General features: G+C 42.2%; 3 protein-coding genes and 1 long non-coding RNA gene across 5 annotated transcripts in view; 3 read left to right on the forward strand and 1 right to left on the reverse strand.

The window, feature by feature from the left end:
• The window catches only part of c10h1orf210 (chromosome 10 C1orf210 homolog), a 5,233-nt gene extending 4,967 nt beyond the window's left edge, over window positions 1–266 (forward strand). Inside the window, exon 6 of the mRNA XM_031575097.2 lies at window positions 1–266. This exon is cut by the window's left edge and continues 511 nt beyond it. The gene's annotated coding sequence lies outside the window, so the exon portion shown is untranslated.
• The window catches only part of LOC116222133, a 7,297-nt gene extending 6,699 nt beyond the window's left edge, over window positions 1–598 (reverse strand). The window contains exon 1 of the long non-coding RNA XR_004164483.1: window positions 508–598. This is a non-coding gene — a long non-coding RNA (uncharacterized LOC116222133). The remainder of the gene's footprint in view (window positions 1–507) is intronic.
• Window positions 599–637: 39 nt separating this feature from the next.
• tmem44 (transmembrane protein 44) lies at window positions 638–7,604 on the forward strand. 2 transcript variants are annotated; one of them, XM_012842204.3, is made up of 10 exons: window positions 638–831; window positions 921–1,050; window positions 1,138–1,228; window positions 1,616–1,776; window positions 2,221–2,307; window positions 2,614–2,784; window positions 3,255–3,392; window positions 3,688–3,792; window positions 5,177–5,305; window positions 7,253–7,604. In XM_012842204.3, the coding sequence occupies exons 1-10, from the start codon at window positions 638–640 to the stop codon at window positions 7,337–7,339; spliced, it is 1,293 nt and encodes a 430-aa protein (XP_012697658.2). In that variant the 3' UTR covers window positions 7,340–7,604. The 2 variants fall into 2 exon arrangements, with proteins under 2 accessions (XP_012697658.2, XP_031430956.1); XM_031575096.2 differs by having other exon boundaries at window positions 5,177–5,345; window positions 7,253–7,348.
• Window positions 7,605–9,609: 2,005 nt separating this feature from the next.
• The window catches only part of atp13a3 (ATPase 13A3), a 44,360-nt gene continuing 36,469 nt past the window's right edge, over window positions 9,610–17,500 (forward strand). Inside the window, exon 1 of the mRNA XM_031575098.2 lies at window positions 9,610–9,853. The gene's annotated coding sequence lies outside the window, so the exon portion shown is untranslated. The remainder of the gene's footprint in view (window positions 9,854–17,500) is intronic.

Below are 17,500 nucleotides of genomic sequence, written 5' to 3' on the forward strand. Positions count from 1 at the left end.
TTGTAACATAATCATACATATTAGGAAGCACACTTTGTAGGTGTAACTATTTTAAGCTGCCATAAACCACACAGCCACTGAATGACCAACAGTACTGAATTGAATTTAATGAATGAAGTCCTGACCTGGAGAATCTGTACAAATGAACATTTGATTGCTACTGTGACTTTAACTGTGCACTCCCTTGTAAATAGTTGGATTGATTGATTGTGGAATTTATTTTTCACTCCTGTATTGAATAAAATATTTTCCAGTTTTCATCTTCATTTCATGCCACAAAGAACATTGTTTTTTGACCATGTTTGACCTCTACGTTGTCCCCCCCCTTTGTGCTTATTGGTGTCATTTACTTTGGTTTGATAACAGAATTCTTACCGGGTTATTGGGTGAATCACAGAAATACTATCGTTTGTGAAACATGCACTCATAAATGTGCTACACATTTTAGTTATGCTTCGGGTGTCCATTGTACATACACCCTGTAAAGTGTACCTTACTCAAACTTACCTTTCTCTGATCAGTTTGCTATTCGTCCATTTGTCATTATCAAGTTCCAGGGAACCGATTCTTGTTCTATGATTCAAACGGAAGTCATACTGCAAGACTCGAGAGAAAACTTGACTTGCAACTTGCAGCAATGTTTCTGGTTGTGTTTCTAACAGACGCAGAAAGTGATCGCGTACAGGGAAAAAACAGAGCAGTGCTTTTTCAGTCAACGTCTTGGTTTAGCCACGACATAAATGTCAGCTGCTTCAACAACAGAGAGAAAGTTTGTATTTCGTATGGACTCTGCGCTCTGTCTGCAATTTTGTCAGTCGTCGCATGTTTGCTGTGAGTAGAATATAGTAGATATACATCCGTCAGTAGGAACGTATTTGACCTGATCCCCGTATTCATTTATATACTACTCTTTTCTATAGTCTGATATACCAGAGATGCTGTTTGAGAAAGCAAATTACGGCCGACGCTGCCACCTGCGCCGCTTATTGTTTCCTTGGCAATTTGTGCCATAGTTTTGGAGCGTTTCTTTCCAAGCAGTTGGCTTTTCAGGTGAGAAGTCTTGCTTAATGATACACTAAAATATGTTACTCTAGTTTTTGCGATTAAGTTTGAAAGTTCTCTTTGCTTTACATACAGGTCATAATGGGTGCGTTTTGGGCTGCTTTGGATGTGGTTACTTTCTTAGCTGTCTTGCTCCCTGTGTGTTTGTTCTTTCACTCGAAAAAAGGTAAGTCATTTACAGAACACCATTGAGCTATTTGTCTCATTTCGGTTGGTAGCCTCCTAAAAGGCAAATATGTGATGTGTGTAAACCAACAAATAATGAAAGTAATACACCCTCTCTTACACAAACATATCAATGTCAAGTTCAGTATATTTTACTAGATCCACAGATGATGCAGTTGATTGCAAGAACCATATATCGGATTAGTCATTATTACTATGTGAATGATGTAGGAACATTTTTAAAATGTTAAACAGTTCAAATGTGATCATGCGCAATCCAACCGAAATGATGATGGATGATATCCACAACTTGGACCTAGACCTAGAGTGCTAATTTGCAATAGATACGCAAACATACTATGAGATAGAGCATCTACTGTCTGATAAGGCGAGAGGATGATGATGATGAAGAGGAGGAGGAGACAGAACCTGTTGAGTGTGTGTCTCCTGCTAATCATGGCTGGAGGGGGGATTCACCTGACTGTCAGGAGTGACGTCCACCCAGACACAACCCCAAGCAGGAGAAGACTTTTAGGGGCTTTTGTTAACGTGAGTGTCATATGAAATGCATCGTTCATAATACATAAATACTCATAGAGGTCAGTAAATGCATCTGTACCCTTCTGCAAGTGGTCTTGGCCCCACAATTTGTGTACCTACTTAGTTCTGACCTTAATCCAAAAGACTGGGATGGTTTTAATAGACTGATGAACTTCTCCTGGGTTGTATGTGCTGAAGCATAAGGATATGTGATATAGTGAAACTTATCTCCAAAGGAGATCAGTTTTCACCAGGCTGTTTTACACAGCTAAAAACAGTGTATTTCTTAAAAGCTATACACTAGTTTTTAAAGTGACTGTCTACAGTTGATCAACTGTATTCATAGATATCAAAACATACTGGTCATATTTTCATGTCCAACTTAACTATGCAAAGAAGGTCAATGTGCCATTGCTAGACAATAGTTGGATTTGAATATTTCTTCTGATAAAGGACAGACTGGAACTCCTGGGCTACATCCTCGGTCTGCTCAGTTTTGTGATCAGCTGGACTTCACGCTTTCCAGCTATTTTGAAAGCTGTAAGTAAAAGAAAATCTGTCATCCCAAAATCTCATTGACTGACTGGTAAACAGCTATAGTATATTGCTATAGTTGGCTAGTATAGCTAGTTTCAGTAGGTCACCTGTATACTGAGTATTTCAGTACTTTCAGAACCATGTGTAATAAATAGCAGAATTATGAGAATATATCCACATGGAATATGTGGTCCATCATCACATCTGTGTCGTAAATAAAGTATTTAAGAGGTGTATCTTGAGATGTCCTTCAAACATCTTCCTTTTCAAAAATTCGAACTTTGACAAAAAAAAAAAAAAACGTCCTAGTTCAACGGAAAGCGAAGAGGAACAGTCCATGCTGTTGTTGGGATTCTGTATGCTGTGGCTGGTGCCCTTTATACCACAGCCATCTTGGTCCATGACACAAGACTTGCATTCGTGATCAAAGCCCTGCCATGGATTATGTCTTCAGTCTGTTGGGGAGTCTTGGAACTCCTTGTATCCTTTGCTCCTCATTACAAAATGTATTAGTGACGTTAAAATGCAAACGAATAGAAAAAGCTTTACTTCATTTTTCTATAAATATGACCCAGCTACCTTTCACCTGTCTCAGTGATTTAAGTTGACCATTTACATTTACATTTAGTCATTTAGCAGACGCTTTTGTCCAAAGCGACGTACAATGGAGAGAACAGGCCAGTGTTGCTCAAACACTATTTTCTTTGTGATAATGTCCCCCCCCCCCCCCTCCAAATTACTTTATAAATGAACATAAGTCTACCTATCAGACAGTAGTTAAGATGCATTCAGATTCACTGCTGATTGTAACTGTCCAGTGAAATTGTCCCTCATTGTTGTGAACCTTACCAATGCCACAATTCTTATTCACTTTGCCATAATTCACAACTTCAATGGAACTATTAAACTAAACCGGGCTTGCTTAGGTGCCTTAACCTTTGACCCATCAGATCCTGGTCTTCTCCCTCAGCAGAGACCGATGTGTCCGTCATCAGACTGTGAGATCTCTCAGCTCAGACCAAGTGGCCTTGTTAGGGGCCACCTCTGTCGGAGGTAACCACACAGGGAAAGCACACAGGAAACTCCAGGTAAATCACCACCTAATGACCTAGAGGCCAAGCAGCAGCAGTGCTGCATGATTCTTGTTTGGTCACCTCCATTCTCACGTGTCTTGAGTTTAAGGGGGGTGGGGTGTAGCGTAGCAGTAGATCCAGCCTGCCAAAACCAAGCTTACTGCCATGTCATTTTCATCAAGAAATAAATCCAGCTAACTTATTCTGACAGTTTTCTGACAAATATTATTTAATAATGACCGCTGTCATGCCTTCCGCAGTTTGAGCCACGGAAAAATGTTACTGATTGTTTAAATGGTTTGGCTTCCAGGACAAAGAGGGTGCGTCTCCACTTTCCCCAACCGCTAACAGGAATCTCCATAAGAGGACAGACATGGGGCGCTACATGGATGTCAACATTCCGGTTGTACGCAAGGTGAGCCAGTGATCATAACCAAACTCAAACTTTGGACCAGGACAAAATATTCCTGTGAAGTTTTTGTACAATTGGATGGGGACCACCATGTGTTCACTGTGTAACAGAAGCACTGTCTGGATTATTCAGTGAGGGGAGGGGCTGTAAAATAAAACCAGCATGATTGTGTCTCAGCATTAAACGGAGGTCATATCTCAACTATATAATAATAATAATAATAATAATAAAACTTTATTTATATAGCACCTTTTATGCAAAAGAATGCAGCTCAAAGTGCTTTACAGCAAATACATAACGTGCACAAAGAAATGACATGCACATAAAAATAGACATCAAAGAAACATAAAAACTCAGATATAGTGCAAAAAAATTAAATAAAAATAATATGATAATAATAATTATTAAAATGATTAAATTGAATACATAAAATGCATAGCATAAGATAGAAAATAAAACTGCAGAGATATATTTAATCTAACCCCTTAATATCACAAGTAGATCAAAGTATTTCAATTAAAAGTTTTTATATAAATGTATATATATAGTGCGAAGTGGTAGCTAGTTAAAGGCTAATGTGAAGAGGTATGTTTTTAGTTTTCTTTTAAAGATGTTAAGCGAGCTGGCTTCCCTGATGTCTATAGGCAGTATGTTCCATAGCACTGGGGCGTAATTGACAAATGCTGCATCCCCGATTTTCTTACGGCTGTTGCTGGGAACCTCCAATAAACCAGCATTCGATGATCGCAGTGTTCTTGAAGGCAAGTATTTGACTAGGGAGTTTGCAATGTAACTTGGTCCTAGCCCAGTAATGTCATATTAACTATATGACAATATTACATTGCTGCATCAGCTTCGAGGTATATTAGAAGCAGTAAAGAACCCATTTAGTCTTTTGGTGTAGACTTGGAAATTATTTTTAAAATCAGGAACAACAAATCTCACAATGAGACAAGAATCTGTAGTAAAAGTAGAGGAGGACTGGTCAGATTTTACAGATAGTGTTCCTTGTCCTCTCCTGTAGAGGAGGAAATCCTTCACAGTTTTGTCACAGAGACACTTAATACTCTTGAACTTGTGAATATTACACAGCTGATACATGATGCCAAACTCACAGCCACCATCTGACATGATGCAGGATATGTGAGATTGCAATGACTACGAAAGATGTATGTAGATTATATGAATGAGAACAAAAATGTATACCAAAAAAATATGTGTATTTATACGGCCTATACGAAGTACAAATTCATATTGTCTACACAGAAAAAGTTCATATCTACATTTGTGTATATATATAATATACAAAGAGGATAATTATCCTAGCAATTTCATTGCTTCCATAGAGAGAGCCTGTTTCAGCACCTCACTCTTGTTTGCTCTGCAGGTGTGTCTGAAGGAAGTGCGGATCTCCAATGGGGGTCAGTCTAAGACTGAGACTATGAAGACCACTGTGAAGGTGCTGAGAGTTGATGAAACCTGTTCCTCAGGCAGCTCTTCAGATTCTGACCTAGAGGTTAGCAGCCATTTCCTCACCAGGCAGTTACCAGGCAACGGTGAATGCGTTCTCTTAGCCACTTTTTTTTTCTGGTCTAAAATGTAAACAAATGGGGGAGCTGTGGCGCAAGTAGCAGCCCCGACCATGTACGGGCTTGAACGCCCAGGGGGACACGGGTTCGAATCCGACCCGCGGCCATTTCCCGATCCCACTCCCCACCTCTTCTCTCCAGCTCATTTCCTGTCAAACCTTCACTTTCCTATCTGATTAAAGCCAAAAAGCCCAAAAATAAATCTTTAAAATGTAAACAAATGTAAAAATGCCTGAAATACAGCCTGAAGATGCATAGAATGAATAACATATGGAAATACTATCTGTTCACCAAACCGTGTCAAGTTTACTATTGTTAGTTTAAGAGATTCAGAGATTAAGAGATTTCCACAATGAAATCACCATAAAATTGTGGTTGAAATATTTGGCTGCAAGTATTAATTTCACCAATAGATGGCGATAAAGTGTAGAAAATTTGTGTATAATACAGTCATATGCTCTGAAATGTCATCCACTGTACAGAAGAGATCTGTAGTTTAGGACTGCTCGCAGATTTTAGACTGAATCCCTTAAGTTGTCTTTATGTATTTGTCATAATATTCAATTTTGTTTGTGAATCTGTTGTGAGATTTGGCCATGGAGGCTTTCCTTGGTAATCAAACAGTGAAACTCTCTTTATCGCTCTGATCATGCCAAGAGCTTTCTTATTGACTCCCTGAGAAAGCCAGTGATGGAGGATGTCATTTAATTTGAAACAAAGGCAAAAGAACTTGGAGTGCTAACAATTGCAGTTCACTAAACAGGAAGAGGCAAAGCATGTGAGCCTCCCACAAACAAAAGTGTGGCAAAGAATGTGTAAGTTTGTCTGTCATGTTCCAACTTCTAATGACAACTATTTGACTTTCCTAATTTTTATTTCTGCTTAGTTGTTTAAATAATTGTACTGCAGAAGACCAGTAACGAAGAAGGTGTTTGCTCTTTGCTCATCCATAATTTACACAACTTTGTACAGGTTGACCGATGGAGAGATGTTTCGCTCTCTTATACGGTCAAGTCTTCAGCCCTGGATTCAGCAGCACTTTCACTTATGCTCCCACAGATCTCTCTCTTAAGCTTGTGCTAGTCATTTTGCGAGTCATTGGACTAATGATGACTATTATTTACTATTTAGAATTGTCAGCTAGTCATTTTGCGAGTCATTGGACTAATGATGACTATTATTTACTATTTAGAATTGTCAACCAATACAATATGTTCTAGTTCTCCTGGAATTAAAAGGGAGACTTGTACTGTTAGTGTTACTAGTAGTCACTTTGATCATTCCATTTGAGTTACCTAGTCCCATAACAAATCATTTCTTTGTCACTCGTCTTGAGCAGTCTCATTTGGGCTTTAGTGGGACGGTGAAGTGACTCAATTGTTCTTCTGTTAGACGTTGTGATTAAGGTCCAGGGCTGGACCCCCTTTGTTCGGGTGCTGTACAAAATGGTGACCCAGCCCATGGGGAATAGGACTCCCTGTTTGCTATTTTTGGGAGTAATTTAACCTTGTCTCTGGAGAGTAGCATTACAAAGAGATTATGATGACTGCCTTTCAAAGGAAGTGACTGTCTAGACATGAGCTTGTGCTCCATTAAGTGTGGCACTCATCTAGATGACCGTATCTGAACACCTCTTTTGTGAGGGTGGGCAAATGTCCAGTTGGCAGACATCCAGTGTACCTATGTTCTGTACTTTTATAAATTTAACCCACGACTAATCCCAGTGAGAGTCTTGTTTTAGAGCCTTGTGTAAAGTGTTTGATTTTATCGTACGTTATGTATGTTGGAACACATTTCTTCTGAAAACAACACTTTATTGGTACATGTCTGACCGTTCTGTACAATCTTTACTCAAACTGATCTCTTCTGCACAGTGGGATTTTGAGGAGGCGGCGTCAGTGCAGTGGTGCAAGGTTTCACAGGAGAAGGATGGTGGAGAAGCTTTTCAGCTGCAGCAGTAGATGGTGACGCCGAGCCTGAAAACCAGCACCCAGTCAGGCGCTCACTTCTGCTATTGTGACAAGGGTCTGGCCAACAAGATGGCTGCTGATGGACCGACTGACTGTCATAAGACCACATCTCTGCTCTGAGAAATGACTGCAGAGCTCTTGCTGACCAACACAGCAGTTTATGACCAAGCACGGTATCTAACGTCAGCAGAAAACCGCCTTGGATTGTCACATTATCACATTACATAATAAAACCAATCACAATCAGTTTTCGAATTGCTTTATTGGTGTATTTGAATGGCTAGAACATACTAAAATGTGATTAGATGCAAGTTACTTATTGTTTTTCTGTAACATTGATCCACCGGCCACGGTTAGAATTAATACATTCTATAGACTGGGTGTTGAGGCATACAGGGCTATAACTTATTCACAATGAATTTAGCTCTTTGAATGCTGCTGTAAAAGACAGGTCTTGACATAGGCTACTTACACTTTATTTACATGACTTTGAACTCTGTAGAGCTCCAATCAGCAACTCAAACTTTGAACACGGTTCAGCTGTATTGACCAATCAGTGACCTATGTGACAGACATCCCTGCCTGCCAATTATTCTTGTCTGGTCAAGTCCGGTCAAGTCTGGCAGTTATCAAAAACTGCTAATGTTGCTTACGGCAGCTTTGTGTCACGGAGTAGCACCACATCTAGGTGGCTCAGACCGAAACCGATCCGGCTCGCCAGTGGGTGCGTCAGCGCTGCTCGTTTGTTCAACACTCCCCTTTCACTCTCGTTTGGCTCCAGGCGTGGTTTCCTTCCTCTCAGCCAAACCACTGATTGATGGGATGGCACCAAAAAAATAATATTTAAAAAAAAAACTATCGCTCACTGTTTTGTGTAGTTGGCACTAAATAGTGACAAATGGAGGGAGGTGTCACATTGCCTGCCCCAATAAAGTTAGAGTACGTCCACTTACAGTCTGTCAAAGTCAAGGGGTCGCTTCCTTTATTTTGATAGCTGGACTGGTTTTTATCAGGGCTGGACTGGAAAAAGCTCAGCTACTCTTGATAAGAGGCAGACTAGATGACCAGAGCCCCCCCCCCATTTTTTTTTTGCTTCGTAATAGGTCCTTCTCTTCTGCTTGTCTTGTCTTGTAACTCAGAGCCTCAGCCTCATTGTGCCTGGTTCCTAGTCTTGTTTTAACAGATGGGCTTTGACAAGACTTCCCTTCCAGTCTGATACCAGGACAATGTGCAGATTAGATGCAAGTCTTGTAGCACATTCTTTGCCCTCCCATTACATTCACCACGGTGACATGCCAATGACTAATAGGGCAGATAAGTATTCCCTAAACTTGCCTTTGACTGACTTTATCTGTGCCAGATCATGATACAGCCTTTCTAGTGTCAGTCGAGATACTTCTCAAACGGTAAATCTACGATGTCGAGCATTATTAATATGCAGTGATTCTTGTTCCATGTCTGTGTATTTGGAAGTAGGCTATAGCCTTTGTTGTCAGACTCCCTACAGTCACTTTACTGCCTTTGATGAACTTTGTCTTGATACCCCAAGCAAAAGTTCAAAAGTTTTACATCTCAACTTACGCTCACTGCCTTTGTGTACACACTGAATAAAGAGAGGTGATGCTAAGTGAACAATTTCCTGACTTGGCAGAAAGTAAAGCAGGCTTATAGACCCCTATGTCAAAAACTCTGATGTCATTCCATTTGCTTTACTAAGCAGTTGGCTTCTGAGAGCCTACAGTAGGGCTTGAGGTTAATCCCGTCTCTCTTTGAGACTCAGGGCAAAAAACAAACAAACTGCAGGGTATCCAGATAGGTGGAATTCTGTTTTTACAACTTTCAGAGGGAGAGAACATCAAAAACGAAAATTATGAATGGGCTTTGGGTGCTTTTCTTTCCCCCTATATAAGTATTTAGCACGTCACCAATAGGCTACGTTAGACCAGGCTGCGAGGGATGGTGTGTTCGGACCAGAAATCCCAAACATGTGTGTACACTGATTAGGCATTGGTTTTGTTTTAACGTTAAAAGGCCAAACATTGTATCACGCAGAATGCCATATAAGACATAACCTACTTCTCGTTAGGCTACAGCACAAAACATTGTTATCTACGACGCTCAGAAAGGATCAAAAGAACACACAATTCAGCCATAGTATAATAATGATTCACATAAAGACTTACACTGTTACCTTATCTATGATGATGCCAGTTTGCGCATTTTCACCTGACCCTGAGTGTGTCTGTCTAGTGATCTCACATCCTGTGCCTCACTTCCTCCAACCGTAAGCTAGCAAGCTTTAGGCAGTCAATCCCCTACCACGACACGTTTGTTCGTCCAACGAGCTGTCAACAGAAGCCACACGCTCCGACTGACAGATATAGGCTACTGACAACAGAACTTACTTTGAGTCAAGACTATCTTCGACGGATTTTTCTTCTTTGAAACGAGATCAGATTGTCTCATTATGACTCTGAGGTGATCCTCAGTGTCCAGGTGGATCTGGTAAGATTCGTCTTTATTTCGTCTTGGGCACTCACAGCATGTGCTGTGCGATGCTAGTGTTAGTCACCAGCCATTGAGTCCGCCTTCAGTTGAGGTGGATAGGAAGGGGTATTTGCATGTGTCACGAAGTAGGAATTCCGTTGTGATGAAACTCACTGTAAGCGTTGGGGTATAACGTTAGCTAGTTTTGGCGGTGAACTCCTGGCCGTGCAGCCACTTCATCGTTCAAGGGACGTGTTTTCTCTGATACGTTCAATGTCTAACGCTATCTATCTAACGTAATTATGAGTTGTCACTATAAAGACTTTGAGTCAGCTTGCTGGTATTCGAAATCAACCAGTTTTCGCTGACTAGCCCATTGTGATGTTGAATACGCTGTTAGCAGAGGCACTGGTTAACCAACCAGAGGGTTCAATACGTTCCATTCTAACCATGTTAAGACAGGTTAACGAGGATGCTTATTGTAACGTTAGCCATTTATCGTCACATTAGTGTGAGCTAGCCAATGTTTGGCTGCTCGTTCAATGAACGCTCGTTAGTTTTCCCGGGTTAGTACTGGATCCTATAGGGAATCCCGTCAGCCAATGTATAGGTTATTTCGGCTTACATTTAACTCGAATGTTGAGTACCATTAGCTAGTTAGGATAGCTAACGGACATTGAAATATACGGCCAGGAGCTAACGTTAGCTCTGCGGGTTAGCAAGCTAGCTATCGCTACCAAGATTGAACAACTCCGTACAGCTACATCAATGGCGTGCCAGCATGTTCACTGATAGCTGGCTAGGCAACAAGCAGGACCCCACATTAGCGGGATGGCATGCAAACAGTATTAGTGACTTGGCAGAGTAATTCAAGATGGGGAAACAACTATTTGATTTACGATTAGTACACTGACATATTGTAGCCCTAATCAGACAGTGAAGTAGTATTCCCTATCTAGTGCTGTACCAATGCTGGTGTATGGCTTTCGGCCAAATACAGACAGAAAGCTAGCCAAAGATCTGAAGATCTGACGGACAGTGGCTAGCTAAGCTAGCTTGCCGAGGTGAAGTAGTTTTCACGTGTGTCGCCTGTCTATGCAACGAACCTCACACACTTTGCCTTCACCATATCACTAATCGGTGTCGGAAGAGACTGCCCTGGCTGTTGCCACCGAGTGCATTGAATTCTGTTGACCTTACTTTAGGTGTCTTTATAGTCGGTCAGTCGTTTTTCGAGTGTCAAGTGTGAAGACAGGTTGTAGTAGGCTATTTGTCCACCTGAGTTAGGACATAACGGCGCCTCATACACACACATGTGAGTTTGCTTTCAAAAACATCACTGGCACAGGTTAATAATGATGTTTCTCTGAAATTATATAGAATTTGTTTTAATGATTTGATTTGTGAAAGCTGTCCTTAGTTGAAAGTGTTTAGAGTGCGTACGGTATTCAGTCAAGTTTATGACTAGCTCAGTGGCTGTTGCGTATGGTGACGTCTACTATTAAAGTGCGGTTGATACCTTGCAGTTATTTTGCTAAGTCAGCGCTGATTGGTGAATGTTGAGGACGCGCGATTGTGTCCGGAGAGAAGTGGCCAGGACTAGATGTTAAGATTTGTTCAGCAAAGCCCACAATAGACAACCCACTAGAAAACACATTTCTCTGTTATTTTCTTTTAATCGTTTTACTACTCTGCAACTAATAAGCCCTGTTAAAGTGTGTTTTTTTTCTTCTCATTGACCGGGTGGGTGGGAAACGAAGTTAGCCAATCTACTATCAGTAATGTGAATTTAAAGCACATAAGAACAAGGGCGAGATCGTTGTGGATTCTATTAAATATTAATCTTGCATGAGAGTGGTGTCTTTCTCACCAGTAGGCTGACCTTTAAAGTGGTGCCCGCTGTGTACTGTAATACATCACATCAGTACAGCATCTCCGTAGCCGTAGTGAAAGAGGAGAGTACATTTGGCCCCTGATTATTCCCTAGTTACACCTCTCTCCCCTTGCTGCGATGCCACGCTGTCATATGCTTCTAAATAGGTTACTGTCAGCAATACTGTTGTGACTCATTTGTGCCTGTGCAGTAGGAATTCAGGGGTTTTGATTATATTACTCTGATTTCCGGTGAATTTCATTAATTGTGTGAAAGAAAGAAACATCAGCAAGCCTTAGGCGGTTTAGAATGACTTCCCTAAATGCCTGTCATGAGGCGTGCTATAGGCTAGCTGAAATGGAGTGGCTTGAATTGAGTTGCGTAAGACCTGTGGTGTTGCCTCACACTGGGCACACTTCCTGATCTGCCGGGAAATCATACAAGACCGTACTTGACCGGACAGTCATCAGCTTGTGCCAAGTGAGGTCATTACGTATCCCATAGCTACAATCGAGACATTTTCTAATTCTTCCGGATATTTTACTCCACTTTGAGGTTGCAGGGGATGTGTTGCCATTTTGTTTTGTGTTTAAGGGGACACCTTGCAGAAGAGTCGTCAAGAAACAATATAGCAATTAACTAAGAATTGGCAGCGTGCCTAGATTAGCCAGTATTTCCTAAATCCCCATATTAAAGAAACTGACATTGGTGTTTTCAAGTTAGTTATGAAAGACAGAATTTATGTGCAAGCCTTGAAGACTTGTTTTGAACTGCTTGCGCTTTATCTGATGCAGATTTTGGGAGTAGGTCTATTAAGATCCAGTTTTGCTTGTGTGGCCTTTAAATCAAGAAATACGATTCAGCCTATCTGACATTTCAAAGCTGAAAGAACACACTGATCCTTGCAGACTTGACCTCTGCCAGCTTGGATATGAAAGGGCACAAAGACTACATCTCGTTTTTCCAGCATTGTTTGGGTTTTTCCTTAATCCAACACTTGGAAATGTGGTATGACGCCACCGATGGGTCACATCATCGACCACCTCGTGTCATTCAATTCCAAGGTTAAACGAGAGTCAGCAATCTAGACCAGACCTTTAATCACCCCCCTCTGGCACATCACCGACCAAAACACCCACCCTACCCGCACTGCCGATGATGCCGATGGAGGATTAAGAGCCTTTGGAATGAGTTACGGGGGCGCCACAAGCAGTTTGTCCTGGGGGCCTTTGAGCTGAAGCCGAATGTGATTTTCACAGGTGTGCTCAAAGACAGCAGCCCATGATAGAAAGGCTGCCAGTGTTGAATCAGAGCTGGCTTGAGAAATGTCCTGACATGGTGCAAGTCCCTTGAGCAGCTAGGCGGTGTTTGCTCACACTGACGCTGGGACGAACTGTGAAGAGGGTGGCCTTTCTAGTGCCCTGCCTGCGGTTTACCTCCGGCAAGGCCAAGATAAACCGGCGCTCCGTTCCGGGGGCGTGATGAAGTGTTTTGGATGAAAATAGAAACAAATGTGAAATTTGTGAAGATGGTGTGAAGCACATAGTGAAGACTCCAGCCAAGAGTTCAAAATCCAAACTTTCTTTCCTGAAAAAAAAAGAACCGCTGGAACAGAACAATGAAGTACGACCACATTAACCTTTTTGATTATTTAATGACTGTTCAGAAAACAAAGTCTCTAGATCTGGTTAAATGTTGGCTTTTTAATCATTTTTGTTGAGACATCGGTAAATAACTTATTTCAAAACGGACTCCTTGAGGCCTTCTGAGTCACACGGTCAAGGTTGACGTCATATTCTTCATATATTAGAGAACGCTACATTTCCTTATCTGTTACATTTAGCATTGATAATAGCAGTGTCTGAACAGGGGCTATTAATTAACCCCAGGCTACACAGACCTCTGGAGCAATTATGAGTTACATAAAAATGAAGCTTAATCTGGCCAAGGTTTATCAGGAGTTGTTTTTTTTTTTTTTTTGTATCACTAATCCAGGAACATGTGGCCGGACTTAAGCGTCCAAAGCTGTTAGATCTTAAAAGATTTGTGTTCTTTCTTCCGTTTCTGTCTCTCCCACACTTTGTATGTGTGACTTGCTGTGTACAGCAAGGTGAGACCCATCGCAAGGCTCGACTTAAGGACTGCCCTGTCTCTCATCCCCTTCAGTGTTCCTCTTCCTCACCAGGCAGTGCACCTCTGCCATCCGCGCTGGCTATAAAGTGTAGACTACAATAGAGGATTTGTCAACGTGTTCTTATATTGGGTCAAAGGTGCCTCTGATTGCAGGTTTACAACTCAGGGAAGACTGGTAATGTTGTGGAGACATCGCCATAATTAGAGGCAAGCGTAACAAGGTGGGTTCATTTTTGAGTTGGCTCTGTATCGTAAAACATGTAGGTGCATGTATTAGTTGAAACCTTACCCTTGTAGTTTGTGGACAAAGAGATAATTAATGTGTAATTAGTGACATTAGTCCATATAGTTAACTGTGTTCTTGAGAACTCATCCCTTTTTCCTATTCCTCTTGACAAACTGTGAAAATGAATAGCATAACTATCCAGATGGTGATGTTTTCAGTCTTCGGTAGGCTGATTCTCACGAGACGGCTCAGTTTTCTCAACATCATTTTCACTTTGATCACCCCCCCCCACCCCCAAACAAGTTATTGACCCTAAATCAGATTAGCATTGGCAGCTTGGCGGTGTAATCAGCTTACCATCAAAAATACTTGTCAGGAAAAATCATGTTTTTGCTAAATACCACGTGCAAGCTGAAAATGTGCTCATTGTGCCAGTTGAGAATGTGATTATCTCACTGAGGGCAACAATGTGATTTTTCTTTTCTAGAAGAATTCAGACATGTTTGAAGCTAGGATTAGTTATTGGAGGAAATCTACATGGCAAACATTCAAGTTGGAGCAGCATGCAATAACACACATTATAGGCAAACCTCAAATTTCCTTGCAGTTGTTGTCCATTTGTTTGCATGGTTATTTATAGCCGTAGCCATGACATGGCTTAAAGAAAAGATTACCTGTTTAGGATATCACGCATAATAATATTATTTTAGTAATAATGAACCACTATTGCACTGTGATGAATCAGATGTGTGTTGTGTGTGTGTGAAACCACTCCTCAGCTGTCTGATGTGAAAGATTGCTCATGTCCTTGTCTTGGGGATGATGACAGTGGTAGACTATGTCTAGTCATTCTCTTAATGGAGGATTGAGGGGAACGATCAATACCATTTCCCCTCTACTATATAACCAAGTATTTGAGTTGGAGTGGAGTTAGATGTCCATTGCCCTACTGTGATCATCATGAGCTGGCCTGGTCTTCCTTTACCTATGAATACCCAAAAAACGTGCTCTAAGGTGTGTTTTAATCCTTCCTCTTTGAAATACAACCAGACTCGGGTGCTTTTTCAGCGCACGTCGTATGGCCAGTAGATACATGGTGAATAATGTCTTCTGTGCAGTTTGTAGACGGTTTCGCACCAGGAGCTGCCGACATGGAGGAAGGAACAGGCAGTTGAGATGGAGTTACTGCTGTCAGTGGTGGAACAGTATGGCTTTGGGGTCACGCCATGATGATGGGGTCCACTCTGATACAGAATGTTGTTGGACCGCATGGGTCCATGAATGACTGGTTTGGGCTGTAGGCTTATCAAAGTCTCCTCAGTCTTTCATTCTTCCATCCAGTCTCACTCTCTCTCTGGCTCTATGCTTGTTTGTCTACATGTCTGCATTTCTTTCTTTCTTTCTTTTTATTTATTTATTTCTCTCACTTGTTCTGTCTCCCTCCTTGTCTGTCTCTTGAGCTATCCAGTTACTATTCTCTGAATGGCCTCTTCTTATATTTGTTTGTATCTCTGGTTCTGTCATTTTCTTTTGTCACTCTCTGCTATCTTCTCAGTTGTCTGTATAAAATGTGATTTCCTTGTCTGCAATCTCACACTCTCTCACTCTCTCTCTCTCTATCTGCCTATCTGTCTGTCTATCTCTCTCTCTCTCTCTCTCTCTCTTTCTCTCTATCTGCCTATCTGTCTGTCTCTCTCTCTCTCTCTGTCTCTCTCTCTGTCTATCTCTCTCTCTCTCTCTCTCTCTCTCTCTCTCTCTCTCTCTCTCTCTCTCTCTCTCTCTCTCTCTCTGTCTCTCTCTCTGTGTCTATCTCTCTCTCTCTATTCTGGTCAATTCATGAAGCCTTATTGGCTCTCTCTCCTTTCTCACGCACACACTCCCATAACTGGCGTGTCACCCTTTCAGTCTCACTCAATTCACTCTTACTTTCACATATATTTACAGTAAGTGAGGGTGAGGGTGTGGGTGAGGGTGTGGGTGAGGGTGTGGGTGTGGGTGTTCGGGGGGGGGAGGTCTAGGGGTGACCTCAGCGTCAGGAAGAGGGGCCGCGTGACTGCAGGACAGGACCACGGGTCGGGATGATATACAGCGGCGTGGTCCGGCTCAGCTCGGCCGCCTGAGCGGGGACAGTAGCCCCCCCCCTTGCCAAAATAGATTGTGATTAGCGCGGGAAGCGATAAAGAAAAGCATATTGAGCTCAGAGTATGACCGCAGTCGAGGGGAGAAAAAAAACGGGCCTTTCCTCCGAAAGTTTCCTTGAATTCTTGTGCTGGTCATTAAGTCATGCTCATTGTTAAAGATTGCGGGCTCATTGTCTGCGGATAGAGAGAGGGTTCAAGTGCATGTGGCCTAAGCACTCGGGCAGTCTAATCTCCTAAATCGCTGTGATCTCTCTTCCTGATTAGTCGCAGGAGAGAGAGAGCGAGCAGATCATGCAAAGCTCTGCTGAAGTTTGTCTCAGAATCACATTGTTGAATTCTGTGAACCTGTTGGTCTCTGACACAATGGCGGCTGTTTGAAATGCCGTCGCTGTGCACCTATCCGTGCGGTCACACTCACAGACGCAGTGTGCGTTTCATTGTAAATCGGTTCATGCAGAGCCTAGTTATCCTTTTATAGTCACAGTAATTTGTTGCACCCACTCTCATTTATGATTACCATCGCGTTCCTCCTCTTGCTGTGAACAGCGTCGTTTTTGTGAATGACTTTCACAAACATGAGGTAGCCTGTTACCCTGTGGAGATCACCAGAGGCCTGGATCAGGCACAGATATGAGGTAGTGTTACCCTGTGGTGATCACCAGAGGCCTGGATCAGGCACAGATATGAGGTAGTGTTACCCTGTGGTGATCACCAGAGGCCTGGATCAGGCACAGATATGAGGTGGTGTTACCCTGTGGTGATCACCAGAGGCCTGGATCAGGCCCTGCCACTCTCCTCTGCCACAGGCCCATCTGGGGATGCAGCTTGGTCCCCGGTTGGTGGCCAACACAGCGTACAGGGCTTGTATTTCAGTATGGGCTTGCGGGTATCAAGCAGAATATCATAGATTCCCGCAAATCTAGCACTTCTAATGCGAGAAATTCCTGCACACATTTATAGAGCGCTGCATCAGATGAATTGACTTCTGCCCAGGACGGCACACTCTGCGTGCTCTCTGTCCCTCTCTCTCTCTCTCTACAAGGCTACGGTCCCCCTCTGCTGTTGCGGCATCTCCTGTTTGCATATACAGACAAGTTTTATGACATGAACTTGAAGGCATGCAAACATGGGCCGCTGGCTAAAGCGTAAATCTCCATCGTCGTTCAGAGAAAAAACCCCACCAGAACAAGAAAGGACTAGCGCAAATGGCAGTGCCGGTGATGTCAGTGTTAATGTTAACAACATTAATCCTCAGGATCCTCGTGCAAGTAGCGGTAACGTCACTAAGGTGA

Source organism: Clupea harengus, chromosome 10 (genome assembly GCF_900700415.2).
Source record: "Clupea harengus chromosome 10, Ch_v2.0.2, whole genome shotgun sequence".
NCBI classification, from domain to species: domain Eukaryota; kingdom Metazoa; phylum Chordata; class Actinopteri; order Clupeiformes; family Clupeidae; genus Clupea; species Clupea harengus.

What these genes read in the sequence shown, in the direction of transcription:
- tmem44 (XM_012842204.3), top strand. Translation starts at nt 638, where the DNA reads ATGTTTCTGGTTGTGTTTCTAACAGACGCAGAAAGTGATCGCGTACAG. An exon ending in TCAGTCGTCGCATGTTTGCT is followed by an intron (nt 832 to 920) that starts GTGAGTAGAATA and finishes TCTTTTCTATAG; the next exon opens with TCTGATATACCAGAGATGCT. An exon ending in AAGCACACAGGAAACTCCAG is followed by an intron (nt 3,393 to 3,687) that starts GTAAATCACCAC and finishes TTTGGCTTCCAG; the next exon opens with GACAAAGAGGGTGCGTCTCC.